Raw genomic sequence first — 19,015 nt, 5'->3', positions numbered from 1 at the left:
ATTAAAAACCACATTGAATGATTGTTTCCGTCCACGATAAGAGGATGTCGTCCCTCAACGGTTCATTTGGCTTATAGCAGACGGCAACCTAGACGCATCAGGTCCTCATCCACAAAAGGACTCGGACTCTTTAGCGTGTGTTGCGTTGATTTCATGAAAGAAACATTACTCTTGCACATCTTTGATACGACGTATCTTCCGCTGCAAATTCTCTGTGCAAGATCGCCTTGTCATTTAGTTTCCTTTCGTGAATGATTAACAGTGGAGTAACAAAATACGTATCTCAGTATTTCTAGAGAAAGAAACCACCTATGGTTTGAGTAATAAAAGGTCTAGAAAGAAACAATACTTAAGAATAGTAACTGACAGATTAAAACGATATTACGAATTAAATAATAATTTTACGATACTGATGCAAATAAAGGAAAACTAAGACCAGGAACAGGATGGACGCAATAAAGAAAATCAGAGAACATGGAAGAAATTTGAATATACCGCAATGAATAAAGAAATGGAACTGAAGGTTGTATGCGACTCTCGTCTATGAATACAGGACAAATAAAACAATAATAACTGTCAAAATAATGAAGTAACAACACTGCACGAAGAGACGCACCTGGAAGGTGTCCCTGGCCTCCGCTGCCTCTTCGTCGTCTGCAGCGGCAGCGGTAGTGGTAGTGGCGGTGGTGGTGTGAGATTTTGTGCCCTGCAGCTGCGACGTAAGGAACTGCTGGCGGCGGGCGTCAGTCTGGCCGCGAGGGGGCGGCGTGGGAGGCGTGTGGGGGCGTGGGGGCAGCGCCGGAGGCGTCGAACTGCGGGGGGTCACTGGCGGTGGAGGGGATGGTTGCAGAGTCCGCGAGTAGCTCAGCGGCGTCGGCGACGGCGAAGGTGAAGGCGCGGGTGGCAGTGGGTGGACCTGCACAAACAGCAAGGGCCAGGGGCTGGACTGACAGCAATGCTAGTAGCTGTGCTAGTAGCGCAGGCCTAAGGGCGCTCTAACAATAAAGTCCGCGCGATACACCAACAGGAAAGGTCGATGGTTACACAAATAGTAAAAGTCAGAGATACACTAAGAGCTAAGGTATACACTAATAGGACGGGCCGCCGGCTGTACCAAAAAACTAAGAGAAATCTTTCAGTTGCACATTTTGCTGACGTGGAACCAGCAACTCTATCAAATGTCTTAAATCGTTTGCTAAAGATCCTGTCAACAGTTGCAGAACTTACATTCGACAACTAGTTTCAAACGTTACAGGTTCATTTTCAGACCTCGCCCACTGAGGCTGCTCTGACAGTACCTGATGTTATTAATAAACATCTTACCAAGAGGTACGTGTAGTTTGTGACATTCATTCTGCAAACACTTATAGAGCACGTGTTGTCATTTATTATAAAGACCAAGCGCTGTCAATGCAGCCTCAGTAGGCCATGTTTGAAAATGAAACTGTAAGATTTGAAACTAGTAGCCTAATATAAGTACCACAACTGTTGACATAATTGTCAAGAAACGCTTAACGGTAGAGGCTACTGGCTACATTAACAGCAAAAACCAGGGCTTTTTTCCGACATTGTCAAAGGGTGGAGATATGCGAACTGTTGATTTAAAACGTATGTGGATAAAAAACCTACGTCAAGATCGTATATTTCCTTTACTTATTACCGGTTTCAGCTTCTTCAGATCACTCTAAAATGTTGTTCAGTGTGTGATACTCATTACACATTTTCATATTTTTTTGAGCTAACTCGCCCTAGTTAAATAACAAATCCTACAGTTGGTCATGTAAACTGACAACTTTAACCACTAACATAACGTTGTTACAGTGCTCACATGTGTAGCAAAATGAGAACTGTAACAACATTGATTGGTGATTAACGTTGTCAATTTACATAAACCACTAAGCTAATCATTAGGTACTCCGACTTCGTGTGTAGGTTACTGGGGCACGAGACTTACGGGTGATGGAATGGGCGTCGGCGTATGGTGGTGCTGGTGGTGTCCACCGGATGGCGGCTGTGGGGGCGGCGGTGGCGGCCGGTGGATGCTCGGGCCGGGGGCAGGCGCGGCTTCTAGCAGCGGGCTCAGCTGCTGCTGCTGGTGGTAGTAACGCTGCGGCGGCGGAGGCGGAGGCGGAAGCGGGGGCGGTGGTGGGGGCGGCGGGGTGGTGGGCGGCGGAGTGGAGCCTCTCCTCGGCGGCGGTGGAGGCGGAGACTGTTGCACCAGTCTCCGAACGACGAAGGCTGGGGCAGCCGCGGGGGCGGACGCCTTGCGCAGCGTCGGCGGCGTCCCTTCCGGTGTGGGCGCTGCTGGCCTGTAGTGAAATGAGTGGGTCAGGTCATGCTGGGTGTCGCTCAGCCACGCTTTGTGAGTTCAAATCTTGGAATCCACGCGGTAACTGCACCAACGGACAACGGGCCGCAATTTACTGGCTCAAGATGGGAAGGCTGGACAAGATCACTACCATATCAGGGGGCTTAACAGAGACAAACGGACAGATAGCTGGCAACGGGAATGGAATAGCTGTTATAAGGAGAGGGGAGTCTATACCTTACTTCACAACATCAGGGAACGGGTAGGAATGAGATGTACAAGGTGTGATAAAAAAAGTAACGGGTTTTTCTTTTTTTAATTTCGCGGGCTTTATGCATCCGGATTTCAAAACTTTTTTTATCTCGTTGGTACACATGTTCCTGACATATCTTTGCAACTTCAGCTGTTTTGAATATTTAGTTCGTTGTCAACAGTCGAAACGATTATACGTGTTTGCGAATGAACGGGGAACTTTTACTTTCGAAAAAGATGCATCAAAGAATTTGCGTTAAAGTTTGCTAGAGAATAGAATAAAGTGCAGCACCGCATTTGAAATGTTGACTGTGGCTTTTGGCGAATCTATTGTGAGTAAGACAAGAGATTGCGAATGGTATAAATATTTCGAAGAGGATCGAGAAGACGCCGAAGACGACGACCGCCCTAGACGCCCTAGCACATCAATTACTGGCGACAATGTGTAAGAAGTAAAGAAAATAGTTCTGGAAAATCAGCTAATCACCATCTGAGAGGTTGCTGATGATGTCGGCATATCCTTTGGCTCACGAATGCAGTTTTTCGGATGTTTTATGCGTGAAATGTGAAGCAGGAATGATTGTTCCGAAATTGTTGAATTTCGACCAAAAACGACTTTGCTTAGATGTGGCTCCGGGATTGCTGTATGAAGTCGATAGCTATCTAGAACTTTTAAAGAAGGTTTTAACAGGTGATCAAACATGGGTATACGGGTATGACGTCGAAACCAAGGTCGAAACGTCCCAATCGAAACTACCTGAAGAGCTTAGACCGCAAAAGTCGGCAAGTTCGATCACATGTGAAGGTTCTTCTAACTGTTTCCTTCGATTTAAATTGGATATGTCATCATGAGTTCTTGCCTTGTGGTGGTAAGATCAGTAAAGAATCCTGCCTGGAAGCTATACGCGTTTTACGTGAAGAAATCCGAAGGAAACGGCCAGAACTGTGGCAAAACCCCTCGGGAAACTTCATCACGATAATGCTCCCGTTCACATCTCAATGCTCGTTCGTGATATTTTGGCAAAAAACCGAAACCGTTATGCCGCCTGAGCCATCGTATTCATCGTACATGTCCCCCCCCCCCTCCCCCGGCGACTTCTTTCTATTCCCTAGGCTGAAGAGAACCGTGAAAGGACACCGTTTTACCACCTCTGATGATATAAAAGCAGAATGGCTGAAGGAACTGAACGCCGTAACGAAAAGTGAATTCTGCAAGTGCTTCCAAAACGAGAAAAAGCTCTGTCACAGGCATGTTGTATCTGAGGGGGGTTGTTTAGAAGGAGACAAAATTGATGTTAGTGAATAAATAAAGATACTTTAAGAAAAACAGAATGACGGTGGACGTTGAAAACCTCGTAAATCCATGTGTTTGTGAAAACTCTTAACTGTCGTAACCAGTAAGTCCATCATGGAAGAGGTACACGGAAGTGTTCTGATTTCACTAATCTGTGAATAAGTAGGCTTCCACTATATAATTATACATGTACCATCAATGTCTGTATCACATTATACACTCCTGGAAATAAAAAAAATAAGAACACCGTGAATTCATTGATTGTCCCAGGAAGGGGAAACTTTATTGACACATTCCTGGGGTCAGATACATCACATGATCACACTGACAGAACCACAGGCACATAGACACAGGCAACAGAGCATGCACAATGTCGGCACTAGTACAGTGTATATCCACCTTTCGCAGCAATGCAGGCTGCTATTCTCCCATGGAGACGATCGTAGAAATGCTGGATGTAGTCCTGTGGAACGGCTTGCCATGCCATTTCCACCTGGCGCCTCAGTTGGACCAGCGTTCGTGCTGGACGTGCAGACCGCGTGAGACGACGCTTCATCCAGTCCCAAACATGCTCAATGGCGGACAGATCCGGGGATCTTGCTGGCCAGGGTAGCTGACTTACACCTTCTAGAGCACGTTGGGTGGCACGGGATACATGCGGACGTGCATTGTCCTGTTGGAACAGCAAGTTCCCTTGCCGGTCTAGGAATGGTAGAACGATGGGTTCGATGACGGTTTGGATGTACCGTGCAATATTCAGTGTCCCCTCGACGATCACCAGTGGTGTACGGCCAGTGTAGGAGATCGCTCCCCACACCATGATGCCGGGTGTTGGCCCTGTGTGCCTCGGTCGTATGCAGTCCTGATTGTGGCGCTCACCTGCACGGCGCCAAACACGCATACGACCATGATTGGCACCAAGGCAGAAGCGACTCTCATCGCTGAAGACGACACGTCTCCATTCGTCCCTCCATTCACGCCTGTCGCGACACCACTGGAGGCGGGCTGCACGATGTTGGGGCGTGAGCGGAAGACGGCCTAACGGTGTGCGGGACCGTAGCCCAGCTTCATGGAGACGGTTGCGAATGGTCCTCGCCGATACCCCAGGAGCAACAGTGTCCCTAATTTGCTGGGAAGTGGCGGTGCGGTCCCCTACGGCACTGCATAGGATCCACGGTCTTGGCGTGCATCCGTGCGTCGCTGCGGTCCGGTCCCAGGTCGACGGGCACGTGCACCTTCCGCCGACCACTGGCGACAACATCGATGTACTGTGGAGACCTCACGCCCCACGTGTTGAGCAATTCGGCGGTACGTCCACCCGGCCTCCCGCATGCCCACTATACGCCCTCGCTCAAAGTCCGTCAACTGCACATACGGTTCACGTCCACGCTGTCGCGGCATGCTACCAGTGTTAAAGACTGCGATGGAGCTCCGTATGCCACGGCAAACTGGCTGACACTGACGGCGGCGGTGCACAAATGCTGCGCAGCTAGCGCCATTCGACGGCCAACACCGCGGTTCCTGGTGTGTCCGCTGTGCCGTGCGTGTGATCATTGCTTGTACAGCCCTCTCGCAGTGTCCGGAGCAAGTATGGTGGGTCTGACACACCGGTGTCAATGTGTTCTTTTTTCCATTTCCAGGAGTGTATATTTTTTAAGAAACCATCTTGCTTCTCCTGTAAAATTTAACAAAATGGAGTTAAGAGAATTTTATTGCCTACCATCGGAACGTCCCGGTTACTTTTTGAGCGTTGTTGTTGTGGTCTTCAGTCCAGAGACTGGTTTGATGCAGCTCTCCATGCTACTCTATCCTGAGCAAACTTCTTCGTCTCCAAGTAACTCGTCGAGACAGTTTACCGTCACTGTGATTCCATTAGCGAGTCTGCTGTAGTATCAATATATGCTTATTTATTTATTAGTGGTACACACATGGGTCTGTTCCTATATAGTACAGTAGGTCGTAAATTTTAATTGTTTATCGTAAGTATTATGGTATGATTTTATTTAGTAAGAGTTTTCAGAGAATTATATTTTCCGGTTAATTCCCTAATGACCTTTACGAGACCAATTACTAGCTAAATTTAGACTAGATACTACTTTAACTAACTACTAACTAAGATCTTGGTCGTTTAATTTTTTTCTTGTATTCTAGGTTACACATGGAAATGGAAATGAGCGTTTGGCGTCATTGGCCGGGAGGCTCCTTACAGGGCAGGTCCGGCCAACTTGGGTCTTATTACATTCGACGCCACATTAGGCGACCTGCGCGCCGGATGGGGATGAAATGATGACGAAGACAACACAACACCCAGTCCCTGAACGGTGAAAATCTCCGGCCCAGCCAAAAATCTAACCCGGTCCCCTTAGGACGGCAGTCCGTCACGCTGACCATTCAGTTATCGGGGCGGACAAGGTTACACATGACTATATATGTCCGATGGTAATTATAATATTAATATTACCTTCTGCATAGCCAATTTAAAATATTTTAATTGGATTGTAGTTTAAAAATAGATTCCGCCATTTTTGCAGCTCTGACAGTAGCACAGTGTTCCTGGAAACCAGAGGATTTTGACCAGCCTAAGCAGTACAACTCTCGCAATTTCAACATTTTCATTAAAGTTTTCACTGATAAACAATGGCTTTGCAGCCTTATTTTTCTTTTTAACAGTTTCAGTTTCGACTGCTATCAGCGCCGTACGTCCTCTGGCACGTAGGTGTCTTCCCTGACTCTACGAAGGACACACGCTGTACCACGTCGATCGTCCAGTCATTCATTCTTCTCATGGCCCTGATCACAGTACTGCAACGTGTCGCGGAGGAAAGCCTCGGAATCCACAGACGTTGTAACTTTTGGCACTCCCCAACTCCTACCACCGCAGAACATGCAGCTGGACACGTGTCTTCGCCACGATCTTCTGTGATACTTATTTATATAATCAGTTTTTGTGGTGACTCGGACATGCTCCTGTCTTCTACTTGAAGGAAAATCTTCGTCTCTATTCTGGATACTTTCTCACCTATTTCATTTAAACGATGATTTAATGATTCGTCCGATACCCTGTTGCGTAATGTTTCAACCCATAGTTCAGCTTTTTAGCATCTGATGATTTGTCTGAAGTAACTGTAGTGACGAACGACATTTACCGGCGTTCCATTCCTCCACAATCACAGTTATCGCTTAATAGTCGTCCTACTTTGTTCAGAAACGTGGGGTAATCCCATGTCCTTTTAGGAAATGTTTCACACGTCTCGACTGTGGCATGTACTTGTTCTGAGGTCTTTCCGTCACACTGAGAAAGATCTTTTCGACCCGACGTCTTAATGGCTTGGTTGGTTGTTGGTTGGTTGTTTTGGGGAAGGATACCAGACAGCGAGGTCATCGGTCTCATCGGATTATGGAAGGACGGGGAAGGAAGTCGGCCGTGCCCTTTGAAAGGAACCATCCCGGCATTTGCCTGGAGAGATTTAGGGAAATCACGGAAAACCTAAATCAGGATGGCCGGACGCGGGATTGAACCGTCGTCCTCCCGAATGCGAGTCCAGTGTCTAACCACTGCGCCACCTCGCTCGGTTCTTAATGGCTTTGTCTCATTACAAACGAAGAGCTTTTCTGCTTCGAGTTTGCTCTTTGCCCTAGTACTACTATTTGTCACTTTTTTGCATCTCGTCTTCGTAATCAATACAGCACACTTCTAACAGACATATTCCACAAACTATAAAAATGGCTTCCACAAAAGTGATCCTTTATATAGATATAAATATCACTAGTATGCTCCTCTGCATTTTGTGTAGGGCCTGATTAGGTGTAGCTACTCTCCCCCTATAGTCCCACATATATGCAGCATAACCTACAACTAAGATAAGTACTGCATCACGGTACAGTCTCGTGGCGTGTAGGGATAATTGAACTTACTTTGGCCAACCGTTGCAATTTTGTTCACACGACTAAGAGCACGCTGGCATACAATTTCAATACGTATACGAAAATTTTGTTTTTCTGCATGTGACTCCAAGTATCTTGTCACCACCCATGTCTTCAAAAAATTATTATTTATTATTATTGTCGAATTTCTTGTATAACAAGGAGCCCACATGGCATTCGGATTTTTGTGGTTTTTTTATATTTATGATGTGTGATGTTCAGAGATCAAATAATAGTCCGAGCAGTTCGTTGAAACTTTCAAAAATTCTCGAGAAAATCGACTTTTAAGTTTTTCGACCCTATTTAATACCGTAAACTAAGATCGATTTGTCGGCAGGCAGTGTCGGTCTGTCGTAGAATGCTTATGTGCTGCGTGGAGGCATGGGTCCCATTTCCGCCCAATATAATTTTTTTAAAAAATGTGCATGTTGTACGAGGATTTCCGTGAAGCGTAAAACACCTAAGAATGCAAAAAAAGGTCGGTATCCCTCGAAATCGCTGAGTCGAGCTTTGTTTCGATCTTTCTTTTATTGTTTTTCCTGTCCAGCTAGAATACCTAGATAATTTAAATATAAAATTCATCAAATGAGTGCTAATTAACACATAAATATCTGTCTTTTGTATGAAAAAAGCAATTCTTATTTTTATATACTTATCACACATTAAGGATTCAGTTTTCATTTCAAATATAAATTTTAAATTATCGATCTCGTATAAGAAATTGTTAATAATCATTATTTAAATGCTCGTTGTTTGTTTAAAGATGTGCATCAGTCACCAATAGATCCTGGTTGATCTCCACCTGGCACGTGAAAATTCTGCCATAGACTCACACATCAGATCGGAAGAATAGTTGTTGATTTAGTGTATTAATTATGGTAGTTAAACTTCGAAGTAGAGAATTTTTGAGAGTTGCATCGAACTGCTTTGTGGAGTTGATGTTTGAGTTCTTAACTGCACTTACCATAAAAATACAAAAATAAAATACCAAAATCGGCGTGTCATACACTAAAGCGACAGAAGTCGTGGTCAAACAATACGCACATATACAGATGGCGGTAGTATCGCGTACACAAGGAATAAAAGGGCAGCGCTTTGGCTTAGCTGTTATTTGTATTCAGGTGATTCATGTGGAGAGTTTCCCAACGTGATTATGGCCGCACGACGGGAATTAACAGACTTTGAACGCGGAATGGTGGTTGGAGCTAGACGTATGGGACATTCCATTTCGGAAAACGTTAGGTAATTCAGTATTCTGATATCCACACTGTCAAGAGTGTGCCGAGAAAACCAAATTTCAACGCTTTGGCCGACGGCCTTCATTTAACGACCGAGAGCAGCGTAGAGTTGTCAGTGCTAACAGACAAGCAGCACTGCCTCAAATGGCCGTAGAAATCAATGCGTGACGTACGACGAATGTACGCGTGAAGAGACTGCGGCGAAATCTGGCGTTAATGGGCTATTGCGGCAGACGACCGAAGCGAATGCCTTTGGTAACAGCGTGACATCGACGCCAGCGCCTCTCCTGGGTTCTTAATCAAATCGGTTGGGCCCTAGACGACTGGGAAACTGTGTCCTGGTCACATGAGACCCGATTTAATTTGGTAAGAGCAGATGGTAGGGTCACACCCGGTGTGACACAGCCGTGGACCCAAGTTGTCAACAAGGCACTCTGCAAGCGGGTGGGCTGTGTTTATATGAGAAGAAATTTTTATGTTTGGCTACTTGGAGAACAGTTGGAGCCATTCATGAACTTCAAGTTTCCAAACTGCGATGGAATTTTTATGGATGGCAATGCGCCTTGTCACGGGCCACAACTGTTCGCCATGGGTTTGAAGAATATTCTGGACTGTTTGAGCGAATGATTTGGCCACCCAGATCGCCCGACAAGAACCCCATCGAACATTTATGGGACGTAATCGAGAGGTCAGGTCGTGCACAAAATCCTGCACCGGCAACACCTTCGCAATTATGGAAGGCTGTAGAGGCAAGCATGGCTCAGTATTTATGCAGGCGTCTTCCGGCAACTTGTTGCGTCTATGCCGCACGAGTTTCTGCACCACGCCGGGCAAAAGTAGGGCCGACACGTGATTAGGATGTATCCCACGATTTTTGTCACGTCAGTGTAACTTCTAAATTATCGACTATTTGTAAAAAGTTATTAATAAAGATTATTTAAATAAAAGACACTGCAAATATTTTGTTTTCATCTTCATGTGTCTTTACCCTTCACGGAAATACTGCTTGAACGTGCACCTTTGTTTAAAAATTTGCATCGGCCAGCAATCGAATTTGGTACATGAACGTTCTACCACGGTTCATACCTCCCATCGAAAGAATCGTCCATGGTTTAGGGTATTAATTACGCCCGGTAAACTTCAGAGTCGATTTTCTCTAGAATTTTTGAGAGGTGCATCGAACTGTTTTGCGGGGCTGATATTTGAGTTCTGAGCTTCACATACAATAAGAATTAACAAAAAAAAAAAATGAAATGCAAAAATCGACTTGACGTATGGTCTTGTTGTAAGGCAGGTTTACTCTGAGCACAATGAAGACTTTTATTTGTAAGTATCGAGTGATCAAAAAGTCAGTATAAATTTGAAAAACGAATAAATCACGGAATAATGTAGATAGAGAGGTACAAATTGACACATTTGCTTGAAATGACGTGGGGTTTTATTACAACCAAAAAATAGAAACGTTCAAAAAATGTCCTACAGATGGCGATTCATCTGATCAGTATTGCAATAATAAGCATAACAAAGTAAGACAAACAAAGATGATGTTCTTTACAGGAAATGCTCAATATGTCCACCATCATTCCTCAACAATAGCTGTAGTCGAGGAATAATGTTGTGAACAGCACTGTACAGCATGTCCGGAGTTATGGTGAGGCATTGGCGTCGGAAGTTGTCTTTCAGCATCCCTGTCGGTCGATCACGATACACTTGCGACTTCAGGTAACCCCAAAGCCAATAATCGCACGGACTGAGGTCTGGGGATCTGGGAGGCCAAGCACGACGAAAGTAGCGGCTGATCACACGATCGTCACCAAACGACGCGCGCAAGAGATCTTTCACGCGTGTAGCAATACTTTGGTTTTTTTGGTTCTAATAAAACCCCATCTCATTCCAAGCATGTGTGTCAATTTTTACCTCTCTACCTACATTATTAAATGGTTTATTAAGTTTTCAAATTTATTCTGACTTTTTGATCACCCGGTACTTCTAGTTTTTTATCCAGGTACCAAGCATAAGTGGTGACATAACGTAACGGCAGTGTTGTTCTGTAATTTTTTTTTATCCTTCTGACTGATGGTCTGCGGGAGTTCAGCCGTTCACACACGTAATAAAATGAAACACCTACAGCCGTCATTTTGATGTTAGTTTATTATATTGCAACAATTTCCGGTGACTAAGTACATCATCTGCGGGCCTTAACTGACGCTGACGGGGTGAACGCCACTCGTATGCACGATGCCATCAGTGGCCAACATCTATGAAATGCCTTCCGCAGAATACTGTAAAATCGATGTCGTGACTGAAGATGTAGTATTGAGTCACGTAACTGGTTGCAATATAATAAAGTAATTTCAAATTCTGAAGGTGGCAGGGGTAAAATACAGGGAGCGAAAGGCTATTTACAATTTGTACAGAAACCAGATGCAGTTATAAGAGTCGAGGGACATGAAAGGGAAGCAGTGGTTGGGAAGGGAGTGAGACAGGGTTGTAGCTTCTCCCCGATGTTATTCAATCTGTATATTGAGCAAGCAGTGAAGGAAACAAAAGAAAGATTCGGAGTAAGAATTAAAATCCATGGAGAAGGGATATAAACTTCGAGGTTTGCCGATAACATTGTAATTTTGTCGGAGACAGCAAAGGACTTGAAAGAGCAGTTGAACGGAATGAACAGTGTCTTGAAAGGAGGATATAAGATGAACATCAACAAAAGCAAAACGAGGATAATGGAATGTAGACGAATTAAGCCGGGTGATGCTGAGGGAATTAAATTAGGAAATGAGACACTTAAAGTAGTAAAGGAGTTATGCTATTTAGGGAGAACTGATGATGGTCGAAGTAGAGAGGATATAAAATGGAGACTGGCAATGGCAAGGAAAGCGTTTCTGAAGAAGAGAAATTTGTTAACATCGAATGTAGATTTAAGTGTGAGGAAGTCGTTTCTGAAAGTATTTGTATGGAGTGTAGCCATGTATGGAAGTGAAATATGGACGATAACTAGTTCGGACAGGAAGAGAATAGAAGCTTTCGAAATGTGGTGCTACAGAAGAATGCTGAAGATTAGATGGGTAGATCACATAACTAATGAGGAGGTATTGAATAGGATTGGGGAGAAGAGACGTTTGTGGCACAACTTGACTAGAAGAAGGGATCGGTTGATAGGACATGTTCTGAGGCATCAAGGGATCACAAATTTAGCATTAGAGGGAAGCGTGGAGGGTAAAAATCGTAGAGGGAGACCAAGAGATGAATACACTAAGCAGATTCAGAAGGATGTAGGTTGCAGTAGGTACTGGGAGATGAATTAGCTTGCACAGGGTAGAGTAGCATGGAGAGCTGCATCAAACCAGTCTTAGGACCGAAGACCACAACAACAACAACAAAGTAATATCAAAACGATCGCTGCAGTCGTTTCATTTTATTGCTTACATAATCTTTTGTTACTGACCTAGTGTTCTCTGAGAGGAACGGGCGTAGGCCTACCTGCTGGCGGAGGGCAGTAGGAGGCTGGCCGAAGACGACCTGGCCCAGCGTCCGCGCCGCGGCCAGGCCGTGTGCGTCTCCTCACCGGGAGCGGCTGGGGCGTGGATGGGGGCGTGGGCGGCGGAGCGCGCGGGCACCGGCGGGGGCGGTGGGGGCGGCGTGGAGCCCAGGGCTCCCATGCCGCCGCCGTAGGGGTCCGCCTCGTGCAGGCTGCCCGAGTCGGAGCTCTCGGTGGCGCCGCTGCCGCGGCCCGCGCCGTCGCTGTCGTAGCCCGACTCGTTGGAGCTGACGCCGCCGCCGCCCACGCAGCTTCCCGGCAGCAGCAGCGTCGTCTTCTCCCCGCTGCGAACAACCACCACTTGCCGTGAATGTGGCCACGACTGTGTAGACAGTTACATCCTATTCAAAATTACTTTAGGATGGACGGCTACGACGGAAGTAGGCGAGGAAGCTGGAGTTGTAAAACTACCGTAGGCTGCCAAAGACTACCGTAAGTTAGCGTAGACTACGGTGACTTTCCTAGTCAGTTATGGGTGTACACGGGTGATCAAAAACTCAGTATAAATTTGAAAACTGAATAAATCTCGGAATATGGTAGATAGAGAGGTGCAAATTGACACACATGCTTGGAATGACATAGGGTTTTATTAGAACCAAAAACATACAAAAGTTCAAAAACGTCCGACAGATGCCGCTTCCTCTGATCAGAACAGCAATAATTAGCATAACAAAGTAAGACAAAGCAAAGATGATGTCCTTTACAGGAAACGCTCAATATGTCCACCCTCATTCCTCAACAATAGCTGTAGTCGAGGAATAAGCACTGTAAAGCATGTCCGTAATTATGGGGAGGCATTGGCGTCGGATGTTGTCTTTCAGCATCCCTAGTGATGTTGGTCTATCACGATACACTTGCGACATCAAGTAACCCCAAAGCCAAAAATCTCACGGACTGAGGTCTGGGGACCTGGGAGGTCAAGCATGACGAAAGTGGCGGCTGAGCACACGATCATCACCAAACGACGCGTGGAAGAGATCTTTCACGCGTCTAGCAATATGGGGTGGTTCTAATAAAACCCCATGTCATTTCAAGCATGTGTGTCAATTTTTACCTCTCTATCTACATTATTCCGTGGTTTATAAAGTTTTCAAATTTATACTGACTTTTTGATCACCTGGTACATTGCGTGTGTTGCATACCTATTGATGCTTCTCGACCTTCCACCATAACCGAGTCCATCAACAAGAGGTAGCAAATATGAGGTAGCCAAGGAGGTGGAAACGTGGTTTCTACTATGCCAAGATACTCCGTAGCTACAACAGGAAAACACAGTTAATTCGCAGTAGTACAAAATAAGAACGTATTTATTACTAAACTTTGTTGTAGTCATGGTCTGTTGGTTGACAATTACAGAAGATGCGACAAGACTAAGCGTCTCTAGAATGACATAATTTACAAGTCACAAATCTAGCAGTGACGAATTAATCTCTCGTAATCTTGAATGTCTAATACGGTCAATTTGAAGACTAACTTGGCTGTCGACATGACAGACCGTAGAATTGTTTATAACCGCCAACTTAGTACTGTTGACTTTACTGTAGTACTACACTCCTGGAAATGGAAAAAAGAACACATTGACACCGGTGTGTCAGACCCACCATACTTGCTCCGGACACTGCGAGAGGGCTGTACAAGCAATGATCACACGCACGGCACAGCGGACACACCAGGAACCGCGGTGTTGGCCGTCGAATGGCGCTAGCTGCGCAGCATTTGTGCACCGCCGCCGTCAGTGTCAGCCAGTTTGCCGTGGCATACGGAGCTCCATCGCAGTCTTTAACACTGGTAGCATGCCGCGACAGCGTGGACGTGAACCGTATGTGCAGTTGACGGACTTTGAGCGAGGGCATATAGTGGGCATGCGGGAGGCCGGGTGGACGTACCGCCGAATTGCTCAACACGTGGGGCGTGAGGTCTCCACAGTACATCGATGTTGTCGCCAGTGGTCGGCGGAAGGTGCACGTGCCCGTCGATCTGGGACCGGACCGCAGCGACGCACGGATGCACGCCAAGACCGTAGGATCCTACGCAGTGCCGTAGGGGACCGCACCGCCACTTCCCAGCAAATTAGGGACACTGTTGCTCCTGGGGTATCAGCGAGGACCATTCGCAACCGTCTCCATGAAGCTGGGCTACGGTCCCGCACACCGTTAGGCCGTCTTCCGCTCACGCCCCAACATCGTGCAGCCCGCCTCCAGTGGTGTCGCGACAGGCGTGAATGGAGGGACGAATGGAGACGTGTCGTCTTCAGCGATGAGAGTCGCTTCTGCCTTGGTGCCAATGATGGTCGTATGCGTGTTTTGCGCCGTGCAGGTGAGCGCCACAATCAGGACTGCATACGACCGAGGCACACAGGGCCAACACCCGGCATCATGGTGTGGGGAGCGATCTCCTACACTGGCCGTACACCACTGGTGATCGTCGAGGGGACACTGAATAGTGCACGGTACATCCAAACCGTCATCGAACCCATCGTTGTACCATTCCTAGACCGGCAAGGGAACTTGCTGTTCCAACAGGACAATGCACGTCCGCATGTATCCCGTGCCACCCAACGTGCTCTAGAAGGTGTAAGTCAACTACCCTGGCCAGCAAGATCTCCGGATCTGTCCCCCATTGAGCATGTTTGGGACTGGATGAAGCGTCGTCTCACGCGCTCTGCACGTCCAGCACGAACGCTGGTCCAACTGAGGCGCCAGGTGGAAATGGCATGGCAAGCCGTTCCACAGGGCTACATCCAGCATCTCTACGATCGTCTCCATGGGAGAATAGCAGCCTGCATTGCTGCGAAAGGTGGATATACACTGTACTAGTGCCGACATTGTGCATGCTCTGTTGCCTGTGTCTATGTGCCTGTGGTTCTGTCAGTGTGATCATGTGATGTATCTGACCCCAGGAATGTGTCAAGAAAGTTTCCCCTTCCTGGGACAATGAATTCACGGTGTTCTTATTTCAATTTTCAGGAGTGTATTACGGAACTTTACAACTGGGCTACAAAGACTTGATAGCAGCAATGATTGAGCAGCAGATGATGACTGACCAACATCGGCGCTGGCTGACCGCTGAGTGCGGCTACGAACTGTAGATTGGCACAACTCCACTACACTCCTGAAGTGGCCTCGCGGCGAGCGTAAGTACTGCGACTGTCTGTGTACTCTTTGGCTAGCACAGCCGTTCTTCTGTTCCGTTTATCGAGAGAATCGCATCCTGCGGATCGATCTCTCAGGCGGCGGTGTGGTCGTATCACTGACGACATCACACCTATCGACCATTACCTCAGAACGATCTACTTCTTTACATATAGTGCATCGGGGGAAGATGTCATACTTCTTGTTTATTCATGAAATTTTAGTGAGCAATTATGAGATTTTCAAAACAAGCTTAAGCACACATGTTTGGCATGGTTTCTTCAAATTAAAAAGCGATGTATAAGACAGAATCACACATTTTACGACCTAGTGTAACTGATTTTTACAGGTTGCAATATTAGGCATCTCATCGCGAAGATCGAGGGAAGATGACAAAATAAATGTGGTACATCTCTAGTTTGATTGTACATTTTACTGTCAAGTACTAGAAAATGAAATTTCTGGTAGCGGTTACTGACCATTCGTTGGTTGATATTTACTGTTTTACTGCACAGTCATTATACACCCGTTATGAAGTCCCGTACCGTGAGAAACTAGAAAACAGTTCATGCCACCAGTTTTACGTGCACTATTGCTAGTTGGAGACTTTCCTCACTCAAATGGTTCAAATGGCTCTGAGCACTATGGGACTCAACTGCTGAGGTCATTAGTCCCCTAGAACTTAGAACTAGTTAAACCTAACTAACCGAAGGACATCACAAACATCCATGCCCGAGGCAGGATTCGAACCTGCGACCGTAGCGGTCTTGTGGTTCCAGACTGCAGCGCCTTTAACCGCACGGCCACTTCGGCCGGCTTTCCTCACTCGACTGATCTCTGTTTGCAGCTGTTTCATCATTTCTAGGCAGCGTCGGCGAATAAAGGTAAAAAGTTCTTACGAGTGTCCATCCTACCCCAAAGAAAATATGTCGTCTTTCCCAGGTATCACTGAGAGATGCTAGCTGAAATCCGTGTTCTCATGTGACAGAAAATTGAAAGTAACTGGACGAACACGCACCACAATATACGGAATACGTATAAACAGATTATTAGAAGCGATAAAAACGTATAGAAATAATTGTCATTGTTTTAAATACATCAGCGATTGAAAACGTGTAATTTAATACGTACCACCGGTTTTTTTTTTTTGTTTTTTTGTTTTTTTTTTTTCTCTCAGATAGGAAAAGTTCCCATTGCGACTGCACCTGCCGCGTGCCGCTCGAGACTTCGACTCAAGGAAGCAGTGGACGGATGAGTGCCGTACTCCCGTGATACAGTGAAATAACACGAGCAAATAAGCATCATAACCAGAATACTACCTTCCCCGATTCACTTTATACGAACAGTGTCTTAGTAGCGTCCCCTAAAAACCGGAAGCGGTGAACTATCTAGAAACAGCGTGACGATGTATAAAGGGGAGGCTAACTGACGGAACAGTATCGTTCTACATAACTATCCTGCTGTTAGTTAAGAATAAACAGTATTTATAACAAAACTGAAACTGCGAATCATTAATTCAGGTTTTATTCTAGAATGGTTGATTCGTAACATGAAACAGAGAAATATTGTAGATTTACCATAAAGCGCCAGAAAATCTAATTTCCGCAACAATAAAAAATAAAAAAAATAAAAAAATCTTCTTGTAGGAATATTAAACAGCCAATCAGCTGTAAAGAGGAAGGTTTACTGAAACCTCTTTACTATGGTTTCAATGTTTTAAAGAACGTCGTCTTCGGCAGGAAATGTTGACAACCTAAGCAACTTTACAGTGATTTTTTTCCCCTTTATTGTATTTTGAATTTCTCTGCCGGGGCGGGCTGGCAGCAGCATAGGCGCTGCTCTTCAGCCTAGAGATGGTACAATTGCACAGAAGGACATTTAAAATTATGAAAAGGAGGAACGTGGGTGAACGGAGATATAAACAAGGGGGAACATAATGGAAGTAAGTATACAAGAAAGGGGTGACTGTAAAATGGAGATAATAAAAAAGTATTTTACACAAAAAGAATCACGCACTGTGAGAATTAAAAGACACAAGTCCAAGTATGGCAGAAGCGTAACAAGTCGCAGAACGGTTAAAATAGCCACGTGATGGGCGGCGTTTACAGTGAAAATACATTAAGATATACATACAGGTACAATAATCTCTCGTTACGAATGCAAAAAGCTATTCGGACTCACTGGATTACATGTTATGACAGAGGTACGTTAAAATATACCCGAAAGGCGTCAGTCAAACATGAAATTTCACCTCCATAATAACTAAGACGTGCACAACATGGTTGTTGTCATTTGATACTTCTTCACCAGTGTACAGCTGGTGCACTAGAGTCACGTACGCAACGCTTGGGCTAAGAAAAGCTTTTGGCAAGAGAGGGCATTATTAATATACGCAAGGAGGGTGCACAACAGTGAATGAAACTCTCTCAAGCTAAAGTTGCTTAAAAGTTAAAATTAAAATTATGATATTAAAAAACAGATCATGATTAGCTGAACACATATTTAAGATTAATAAAATGACAACAAGTAGTAAGTTACCCTCTAAAAAAGGTCATTGTGGTACGTCGTCTGAAGAAGACGTTTTCATAAGTGTTGAAACCATTTCGCTACTGATTGGCTGTTTATTGTTTCTACAAGAATATTTCATCCTACAAAATTTTAAAAAGGTAGAATAAAATAAACTGCAAAACAAAAATATATCAAACATCACTTCAATGCTTCGACGAACTTACATAAAACATGTTTCTGTTATTCATAAATAACTTTTACATTTATCAATAATAACAAGAAACTCTTGCCATTGACTATGATGAAGAACGTTCTGTTGAGTATTTGTTATGAAGTATACAGTGTAAAATTGGTTAAAATGGCTCTAAGCATTGTGGGACTTAACATCTGAGGTCATCAGACCCCTAGACTTAGAACTACTTAAACCTAACTAATCTAAGGACATCACACAGACCCATGCCCGAGGCAGGATTCGAACCTGCGACCGTAGCAGCAGCGCAGTTCCGGATTGAAGCGCCTAGAACCGCACAGCCACAGCAACCGGCTACACACTGTACCAACGCTGAATGATGTGCAATTCTAATTATGTGCAAAACAAACAAAAAAGTAAAGAGAAGTTGTTGGCTCCCAGTTTCTGTCTCACATTTTCATACATATTTATTTCCCTACCAATTCTACCAATACTGTCGGTAATCTTACCATTTACTATGTCATTTATGTAGTGCACCAAAACTACCGGACCATCGTCTTGGTAGATCGCAGTTCTAGAGGGAGAGCTCACGCGGGAGGCACGGATCACATCCGGCCAATTCCACGATA

General features: G+C 45.3%; 1 protein-coding gene across 1 annotated transcript in view; it reads right to left on the bottom strand.

The window, feature by feature from the left end:
- Nucleotides 1-19,015, bottom strand: part of LOC126263323 (serine/arginine repetitive matrix protein 1-like) — a 550,556-nt gene that overhangs the window by 130,115 nt on the left and 401,426 nt on the right. The window contains exons 6-7 of the mRNA XM_049960412.1: nucleotides 2,219-2,309; nucleotides 617-916 (exon numbers count right to left, since the gene is read on the bottom strand). Coding sequence (XP_049816369.1) covers nucleotides 617-916; nucleotides 2,219-2,309 — 391 coding nt within the window. The remainder of the gene's footprint in view (nucleotides 1-616; nucleotides 917-2,218; nucleotides 2,310-19,015) is intronic.

The sequence above is a fragment of the Schistocerca nitens genome, chromosome 6, assembly GCF_023898315.1.
Source record: "Schistocerca nitens isolate TAMUIC-IGC-003100 chromosome 6, iqSchNite1.1, whole genome shotgun sequence".
In the NCBI taxonomy this organism is placed as follows: domain Eukaryota; kingdom Metazoa; phylum Arthropoda; class Insecta; order Orthoptera; family Acrididae; genus Schistocerca; species Schistocerca nitens.
Note: the sequence above shows the minus strand (reverse complement) of the source record. Positions and strands in the feature narration are given on the sequence as shown.